Source organism: Sprattus sprattus (assembly GCF_963457725.1).
Source record: "Sprattus sprattus genome assembly, chromosome: 20".
Classification (NCBI taxonomy): domain Eukaryota; kingdom Metazoa; phylum Chordata; class Actinopteri; order Clupeiformes; family Clupeidae; genus Sprattus; species Sprattus sprattus.
This window is the reverse complement of record NC_137918.1, coordinates 2,586,108-2,596,066: the sequence shown is the minus strand read 5'-3', so window position 1 is coordinate 2,596,066 and position 9,959 is coordinate 2,586,108. Positions and strand designations below refer to the sequence as shown.

The 9,959-nt window shown below is 47.2% G+C and overlaps 1 protein-coding gene across 1 annotated transcript; it reads left to right on the top strand.

The window, feature by feature from the left end:
* Window positions 1-517: 517 nt before the first annotated feature.
* Window positions 518-9,177, top strand: mgat1b (alpha-1,3-mannosyl-glycoprotein 2-beta-N-acetylglucosaminyltransferase b; the record flags this gene model as incomplete). Its single annotated transcript, XM_080859725.1, has 3 exons — window positions 518-844; window positions 4,543-5,459; window positions 8,479-9,177. Exons 1-3 carry the CDS (start codon window positions 835-837, stop codon window positions 9,175-9,177), a joined length of 1,626 nt encoding a protein of 541 aa, XP_080715851.1. The 5' UTR covers window positions 518-834.
* Between the last annotated feature and the right edge of the window lie 782 nt (window positions 9,178-9,959).

Here is a 9,959-nt window from a genome sequence, read left to right as displayed (position 1 = left end):
ATAAAATAAAAACTGACCTGTATGATTGTATCTCTATTAAATTACATCAGATTACATACTTTCCTTTCTAGAAAATATGTACGTGACAGTGACACAAACAGGAATATGTATCCGTAGTCCCGTACATACTTATTTAATGGATTCATTCAAAATGCAGCCATTGGAAACATTGTTGGGAAGTAAGGGCCACTGTATTTTCTGTGTCTTAGAGCTACACAATGAAGAGTGTTTTTTTTTTTGCTGACAATGTTACTCTGTGAAACCCAGACATATAACATTTAACGTTGTATGCGGTGAAGTTCACACTAGATAGTATTACCTGTGATAAGGTGGTAACCACATGCGCCACCGCCTCACAACCGTTGCCATGGGATACTCTGTTGCCAGGGGAAAGAGGAGGAGGGCAGCAAGGGGTGGTGCCTGCTTAATGAGTCAATCCGGAAGTGGATCACTCTGGTGTGTGTCTGTGTTCGGCTGTGTCAGATGAAAATTGCCGTCGAGAAGCAGACGTCGACAGTGACACACAGGACACCTCGGAGTCTTTCCCAGCAAGGATCGACACTTTGGCCGTGGGTTTATCCTGTCACATGTCGACACCTATATGTAAGCTTAGGCTAGCTAAGGTAGCCAGCTAGCTAGCTAGCTACATAGCACCTATCTAAATGGCGGATCCCAGATAGAGAGGACTGAGTAGGGGAATGGAAGAGCGGGGTTGTGATCCAGGGCTACAGACACCGGCGAAGAGGCACTGATGAAGCGAAAGTAAAGGTGAGAGTGACTACGGACGGACCGAGGCAACCTGTCACTGCTAAGCTCGCCCGCTGCCTTCTCGCCATGAAAAGAGGTGAGAAATACCGTTACGTTACTGCTGCTGGTTGGCAACGTGTATCTGCAATCTGTGTTCAAAACATGCCATAAATGTTACGTTAGCGTGAGCGCACTGCACTGCAAGTGCAGCAAAGCCAGGGAGTTTGTGTGTTTATGTTACCTGAGGACTTCTTACTACTTCCACGAAAAGTTCAACATTTTCTTTTACGACATGTTATGAAGCACTACACCCCTGTCCACACACGGATTTGAATGTTACTTAATATGTACCTCTTGTGATTGCATTTGAGTTGGGCAAATGATCCAGGAGCTAGCTAGGTTAGCTAGCTTAAACTCCAAGCCTGTTGGGTAGACTCCACAAAACCCGCTTAGGAAAGCTTACTTTAAGCTCTCAGTCTCGTTCGTCTTTATTTCAATGACATTTATGCCATTCTCGCACTCGCATTCCACCGCTTCCTTCCCAACGTCCCCTCACTAAACGCCACGTCAGTCACTTAGCTGCTGCCTGGCTGGCCTGCTAGCTAGCGAAAGGTAGTTCACAATGTTCCTGCTGCCTGGACACTTACAAGGGTATAGGTAAGCACGGAGACGTTGTCTGTTGCATGAATTTTGCCAAAGGAGCAACATATTCTGGTGGTGTCTAGCAAGTTGTTTTTGTCATACGTCGTCGTGCAGTATCATAGATTCATGGAGTTATGCTTCAGAAGTTTGCTGGGAAAAGTAATGAACTTTGATCCTTTGTTACTGTTTGAATGACCTGCCACACGGATACACCTCTCAGGGAGGGAGAGAGAGAGGCACAGGAGGGGAGGAAAAGTTTAGATTTTCCTGCACTGTAGTTCACTACAGCAACTTTTTTTTGCTCCTCTCCTCCCTTTGTTTTGTTCATCTTATGCTGACCAGCGCTGCTTGAGCGGAGGGGGAGAAACATGAAGAAGCAGGAGCTATCCACTACAGGTATTATAGAGCAGTAATCCTGGTGTGTGTTTGCTTATTTGTGATATCCGCTGTTAAGCCCACCTGCCGTTCTACCTCTCTTTAACATCCCCAGACACCCGATGTCAGTCACATACACGGATGTTTCACATCGGATTTGTAAAAATCTGATCCCATGTGGTTGTCTGCTCAGACTTCGCATAGGAAAATAAAGACGATTTGATCTGACTTTGAACATGGTCTGAGGTCAACTTGAATAGAACTTCTCTCCCCCACATCACATTGTGTGCGTTTGTGTGTGTTTGTGTGATGACCAGCTCTAAATTGATTAATTCGTGTGAGTATTTTTAGCCTTAGGTGTGTGTGCGTACCCACTTGTCTGAGCGTGTGTTCTTGATGTAGCCTAAAGTGTGTGAGACGGTGTTTTATGAGGATGTTTTCTTCAAGGTAATTATAGATGTGTGCAGATACCGAGTGAACACAACCACACACTTGGAGCTTGGCCAGTGTCCCCTCTTAACTTGTTGCTCAACAAGTGTATTGCATTGATGTTTGTATTACTAGAGTAAAGATTGTCTTCCAAATGTAAGATTTGGTGTGTGGGTATGTGTGGAGAAGGAGGTTTGTGGATCGAACTGCTAACAGGGATCAATGCTACATTATCAGTTCGGGTTGTTAACTGGATTGTACGGATTTAGCATGTCCAATATGTCCAGCAGATTAGTGTTGTTATTTGAATCACCCTCAGGTGTCCGATACCCCTACTCAAGCCTCTTTCAGCAGATTTGGGCATCCTGTCATCTGCTTACCCTTTTCCTGTTTTCCTTCTTCTCTTATTGGTTTTCTCTCATCCCTCTGTTTCTCTGCATGTCTCTCCTCTCCCACTGTTCGTTATGTCTCTGTCTCTTTCTCTCCTTCTCTTGTTGTCCTTTCCCCTGCTCTTTCTTCCTCATATCCACTGTCCACATGTATCAGGGACAGGACACGTAATCAGTGGCAGTTTCATGTTTTGGCAGCGACTGAATCAGTGTTGTCTTATCCACTACCACCACACACACACTCCCAAAGTCCATGTTGTTATCAGAGATACATCCAGAAGGTCTGTTTTCAGACAGCTGTCTTGATAACAGGAGTAACCTTGATAGATCATTTGAAATTACAGTGCCTGAGTTGGCCTACTGCAGAAAGACTCTCAATAAGAACAGACACAAACACGCTGAATACCTTTATCACCGACTAGTCCAAGTCGAATCTCAATATCAGCCCTGCAGCGGTAATTTTATGGTAAATGTTTTACAAAACCATCTTTATAGGTTGTAAGGGAGTCAACTTAAGTTTTAGTATACTGTTTTAGTATATTGTTTTTCCTCTTGTAACTTTAAGCGTGTGCCTAATGAATACATGTAAAGGTAAACTATCAGACAAACCCAAATGCCAGACAGGAAAGGTGAGTTTTCCTCAGTTAGGTTTAAAGATGAGGGTGGATGACCTAATGGAGAATGGGTGGCTATTTCACAGCTTCCAAGTAGTCTGTTTGCTAAAGAATGTGCTGATGTTGCATTTCACTACCCAGCTTGTAGGAGTGCCAGTGTGGAGCTCAGACTCTGTAGTCTCCATACTTATGAGTGTGTACTTCTGAGTCTTGTTTCTCTCTGGATGTCATTTTTTTCTGTTTATTTAGACGGTAACCATTAACCAGTGTTGGTTGAATTTGCATGTTATCAGAGAAAACGCGCTGTGCTGCTGTTGTGTCTAGTAGTTAGCACTCTTTGACTGAGCTGTCACTGAAGGGAAATGTCCTGTTTTTCTGGCAAGAGGCAAAAGTGCTTAGTATGTGTTGAAAAACCCGACAGGAAATCTGGTTGTTCCGTGTTTCCTGTGGAGGAGTTTCAGATTGTTTCTCGCCTGTCAGCACTTGAAGCATCTCCAGCTCCATAACTCTTGTAATCATAAAGCCATTGACATCGTAACTGAACAACAACCAGTCAGCTACTGGGAACAATTTGGCTGCAGTAATGAATATTTTTTCTTTGCATCACAGAGCCAGAGGTAGTCTGTTGTAGTTTTGGGTTGTGTCAGCCCTGAGATGTCCAAAGTTGGTGGTTTGGCACAGGGGTTAAGGTTTGGAAGTTAGATGTGCTTGGTGTGTATGAAGTTTTACGGTGAGTACTTGTGTTTTATTCAGATTTAGGGTTGTATGTGTGTACATTCAGCGTATGGGTGCGGAGGTACTACAGAGAAGTGAGAACATGTTCTGGATTTGCATGCTCCATTGCCATGGTGATCACCGCAACTTCCCATCATGTGACCCTTCAATCTACCATGATAAGATGAGAAGTTGTACTGTTAAGTCTAACTTCTTAAGTCTCTCTCATTACACTGTTTCAGTTCCTAGCCTAATTCCTGTCTGCTTCCTGGTGCATATAGGATGTTTATGTTTCTTTCCCAGGACAACGTGTAATCCCGTCATCTCTCTCTCTGACTGGTACCCCCACCACGCTCCCTTCCCCTGTCTCTAGTTTGACTCTTCTATTTGATCTCTTGCTTTGTCTGGTCTGTCTCGTCCTCAGTCAAGGCCCTGGAGTTGTTCCCTCTGCTTTAAGCTTCACATCGTCCCCTTTTTGTCTGTGGTTAAAGCTCCCTTGATCTCTAGGGCTGTATGATGGTAGGGTTACTGCAGTTTGTGATTGACCAGTCTTCTCTTCTCTCTTCTCACTCTTTCTTTGTCTTTCTTTCTTTCTGTCTGTCTCTCTCTCTCTCTCTCCCACTCTCATGCAGTTTGTTCCTCCTTGCAATCCCTGATGTGGTGTCACTGGTCCATGCTGCGCAAGAGAGGATCTCTCATTCTGTGTGGAGCTTTCCTGTTCGTTGCCTGGAATGCCTTGCTCCTCCTCTTTCTGTGGGGTCGTCCTCCAATTGGCCGACTGGGCGAAGGAGGCGGGGCTGAACCAGGGGGTAGGGAGGAGTGGGGCATGGCAAAGGGCAAAGCGGGTGGTGGGTCCAACCTGGCTGTGGAGGTAATTCGATTGGCCGAGGAGGTGGAATCCGAGTTGGAGACCCAGAAGAAGCTCCTGAAACAGATCCAGAGTCACCGATCACTATGGGAACAGAAGAAAGAGGTGGGGAAAAGAGGTTCTGAACAACTAGAAAAAGAGAAGAGGAAGGAGGAGAAGAAGATTGTCCAGCCTCCCCATGTGCCGCAGTCTCCTCAGAAAGTCGACAACGTGGCGCACCTGCAGCCCCAGGCACACAAACCGCTCCCCCCGGGCGCCACCCCACAGCCCAACCACAGACCTCTCGCTGAGGTGGAGAACAACGAAATTCCCATGAAGAGCGAAGCGGATCCCACCGAGTCCAGTCCCCAGCCAGTCATCCCCATCCTCGTCATTGCCTGTGACCGAGTGACCGTCAGGAGGAGTCTGGACAAGCTCATCCAGTACCGCCCCTCCCCCGAGCTCTACCCAATCATAGTCAGTCAGGACTGTGGCCATGCTGAGACAGCACGCGTCATTGGCTCCTATGGCAGTCAGGTGACGCACATCAGTCAGCCCGACCGCTCGGACGTTCCAGTGCGTCCAGAACACAGGAAGTTTCAGGGCTACTACAAGATTGCCCGCCATTACCGATGGGCACTCAACCAGGTCTTCAATACACTCGGCCACTCCACTGTGGTCATTGTGGAGGACGACTTGGAGGTGAGGTCATCTCTAGCATGTATTTTAAAAGTAGGTTTTTTTTGGGGCGCATTTTGATGGAGGGGTCTGTTATTAAGTATACACAGAATGGTCAGCTTACTCAATTAACCTTCTCAGGGTCTCAATAAACGCCTATTAACCGCACAAAAGTAAGGCCTTTAAAGTAAGGTGGTAGACGATGCTGCTTGCATTCTACTCATCTGTCTAGTGTATTGTATGTGAAATGAGATGCTACAGTGTTCTCTGGGTACCAGAGATGAAAGGTGTGTTGGTGTCAGAGGAGACAGCCTTTCAAGCTCAGGTTGATAAGCAGGTGTTTGAAGACTCTTCAGTTAGGGCTGCATCTGCCCTGAGCTGCGGAGGCCTGTCACCCAATGGAAGCACAGACCCACCCCCACAAGCATCTCGGCTCTCTGCATACTTCTTCCAAGTCCAAAAGTTTGAGAGCTCTTTCAGCTCTTTTCGTGCAGATAGTTCAGTGCAGTGGCTCCAGAGCTCAATGGCGAGGGCCTGGACCATTCTGAGTCGCTTTCATGGGAGAGTGACATTATAGCCTCTTCTCTCCAATACATTTGATTTTGGCTTCATTTTTGTTTGATTGTCCGGAAAACTAAACATGTCGGTTTTTCAGTTAGCACTGTTAGCTGCCGCACTTGTGTCCCATGCCAGCTGTAGGGCTGACAGGTCCAGGCTAGTATCCAGTCGTATAATCCCTGTCTGAAATGATGTGCCATGACCTGACCGAATTAGCGTTAAACCATAAAGCTTTTTCCTTATTGGAAAGTTTTCAAATGTAGTCTATTGTCGTAATATTTGAATCTTTGAAATTTAAATCACTCAAAGAATTGTTTGCCATTTCACACAGTGAAAGTAATGGTTATCATTGAACCTTCCTTACAGTAAGTTAAGTATAGTCAGTATCACGTATATATCTGGGTTAAATCTCTTCCTTTTCTACTACCCACCCGCCACACTCCTCTCCCAAAGCACCAAGATCCCACTCCCACACTTGAGTTAGGACAGGATCTACATTCCACTTACTCATGTGACTAGCATTGGACATGACGTACAGGCAAGTACAACTAAGATCATTGTCATGTAACCTTCTGTGGTTTTTATAGTATAAATAAATAACGGTGCAGTTATGAGGAGTTGGCAGAAAAACATGAAACTGTACTCAGGATTGTTGAAAGTATTGTTAGGGAAATTAGGCTTAGCAGTTGCCGTGTGTTTCGTCAAAACAACATTGAGGATAGAGAGAGTATTGAGACACTGCATACCCTCTCTGACCTGGAAGTGTGTGTGCGTGTGCGTGTGTGTGTGTGTGTGTGAGAAAGAGCCTGGTGTTTATAGTATTATTTTACTGTGAAACTCTATGAATATTCCTATGGGTGAGGGTTCCTTGCGGACAAGCCTTTTTTATAGGGATTTGGCAAACCACTTTACATAGCTGGCTGATTGGCTTGTCAGAAAGCTGGTGCACAGAGCTCTTCTTAGTTAAGAGGTTCAGTACCATAATCCCAACTGAGATATAGTTTGGGAGTGCCAAGCTAAGAGGGAACATCCCACAGGGATTGCTGACAGCTCACACACTCTTCACCTGCTACACTCCTCTGACAACTACCCTCCCTGTGACCTCTTTAGGAAGTGTGATTGGGTGTTTGCATGGAAGTATGTGTACATATGTTTATGAGTGTGTGTGTGTGTGTGTGTGTGTGTGTGTGTGTGTGTGTGTGTGTGTGTGTGTGTGTGTGTGTGTGTGTGTGTGTGTGTGTACGCGCGCGCAGAAGCGACCCAAGGAGTGAGAGTTGTGGTCGGTGAAGCAGATGAGGTTTTTTTTTTACCCCCATAGTTAATCCTGTGGACAGCTGTCATCTCAGCATGCTGCCCAGATTAGCACATTTAGACCATCAGATTAGCCACACTGGCACAGAAGGACTGAGCAGGGGGACCCCACAGGAGGGAAGACCCTTAAGACCCCTCCAGACCCTACTTGTCAACACCCATAAGAGCACTACTAGCTGGACGAGGACATGTCTGGGTGGCAGTGGTCACATGTGGCCGAGTGGGAAACATAATCATCCCCCTGAAAGGCCTCACCTAATTGAACATCTGTGGAGATTACTTCAAGTTAATGATGCACACTTGATGGGTGATTTTTTTTATTAATGGCGACGAGGACCATCATTATTGCTGACATAATCTCAGTAACTCTAATACTCTTCCAATGCGTGTGTAATCACATAAGGCCTGTAGGCATTGCTGGTGAGGAATAGTTGGCTTGTGAGCACACTTACAATGAAATGAAAACATTTTCAGTACTGTCCCTTTAAGTACTCCAAAAGTGCTTGTTAGGTTTAGATCTTCCTCACTACATACTGTTAGTGGAATAATAGTATTTTGATGACCTTGTCGACTAACTCTAAGGGACTACCCTGAGCAAAGAAATAAAACAACCAAAAGTAGATCTGAAGTTGAACTCGCATTGAACATTGAGTGGCTCTCTTTCTTCACTAGTCTTCTTCACCAAAACTAAGGCCTAATGTCAAAGTGACAATGCTATCATTTTCTTCCTCATTTCAGTTCTTTGTGCATGTTTTCGCTTCGCTAAAGAGCATTGCCTTGGGGGAATAAAAGCTGTTTGTCAGACGTTGTTTTGAGGCATGCGGAACGTAGTCAATGGAGTGTGAAATACCACAAGGTAATTGTGTAGTTGGCCACCCCCTGAGAATTCTCTTCTATGTGCAGCTAGTACACTAGTATGACACCCAAACACACACAGACACACACACACACACACCCAAACACCCCCCCCCCCCCCCCCCCCCCCCCCCACACACACACACACACACACACTCACACACTCACACACCCAGCACTTCCCCAGTCCCAGCACTAGGTCAATGATTTGGAAGACTTTGACACACTCTCAGGATCTCAGTCCTCCCAGTGCCCCCAGTTCTGTTCCTTTGACCTCCCTGTCTTCCTCCTCTAACTGACTGTGTTTCTCTCTGCCTAGGTGGCGCCAGACTTCTTTGAGTACTTCCGTGCTCTCTACCCTTTCCTGCGCTCAGACCCGACGCTGTGGTGCATCTCCGCCTGGAACGACAACGGGCGGGACGGGCTGGTGGACCCGGGCCGGGCGGACCTGCTGTACCGGACCGACTTCTTCCCCGGGCTGGGCTGGATGCTGCTGAAGGAGCTGTGGGAGGAGCTGGAGCCCAAGTGGCCCAAGGCATTCTGGGACGACTGGGTGCGTCAGCCCGAGCAGCGGAAGGATCGCTCGTGCGTACGGCCCGAGGTCTCGCGCACCATCACGTTCGGACGCAAGGGCGTGAGCCTGGGCCAGTTCTTCGACCAGTACCTGCGCTACATCAAACTCAACACTGAATTTGTGCCTTTCACCAAGCGGGACCTGTCTTACTTAGTCAGGGAGCGCTACGATGAGAACTTTGTGAAGGAGGTGTACGTCGCCCCCCAGGTCAAACTGGAGGAACTCCACGGGGGCACCCTGAAGGGGGCGGGCCCGTACCGCGTGCAGTACTCCAGCCGGGACAGTTTCAAGGCGCTAGCGCGAAGCCTGGGCGTCATGGACGACCTTAAGTCGGGGGTTCCACGGGCGGGTTACAGGGGCGTGGTCAGCTTCATGTCCCGAGGCCGCAGGGTCTACCTAGCGCCCCCTGAAGGCTGGACTCATTACGACACCAGCTGGAGCTGAGGGGGGGGGACACGGGTGGGGGTGGGGGGTTAGAATGAGATGTATGACGAAAGGACGTTTGATGGACCACAGAGCAGAGACACATCTCTCAAACCAAAGAGAACAGCAGTAGAGACTATTGGTGACGAATGTGAACGGCATGAAGGAGAGATGGGGGGGGTGATGAGCAAATGACAGGAGAATTGGCTCTGTGTCCGTGGTCATGATGGGACACTGGTCTGTCCTGAGAACTGATAGGAGCGGAGAGGAGAACAGGTGTGTGTGTGTGTCACGTCGTGCACCTCATCGGGATCTCTCTGTGTTCTGTAGGTAAAATCAGTTCTGTAGAACAACCGCTGTTTCGAATCGTGCTCTTATCAGAGGTTGGGCCTCTTTTGCAAATTGAGAAAAGACGAGCTGTCAGTTCTTCTTAGGCCCCCCAACCACGCACACACACACACTCACACTCACACTCACACTCACACACACACACACACACACACACACACACACACACACTGGGATGACCCCCCAGCTGGTTTCGAGTGGTTTAGATAAAATAGTCAATATTATTATAAATAAACTCTATGATTATTAAATAATGATTATTGTTTATTTTAATTAATGTATTGGAGGGGAGGGATAATTTTTTTTTCAAAATCAAATTGAATCACCCAGGCCCTTTTGACAACGGCCGCTCTAATTGGTGCAAAGGGGCGGCAGGCTCATCACTCTCATGCATCGTCTGTGATGTCATGCCGGTGTCTGTGCACCAGCTTCATGTCAGAACCGGCACTTGGTGA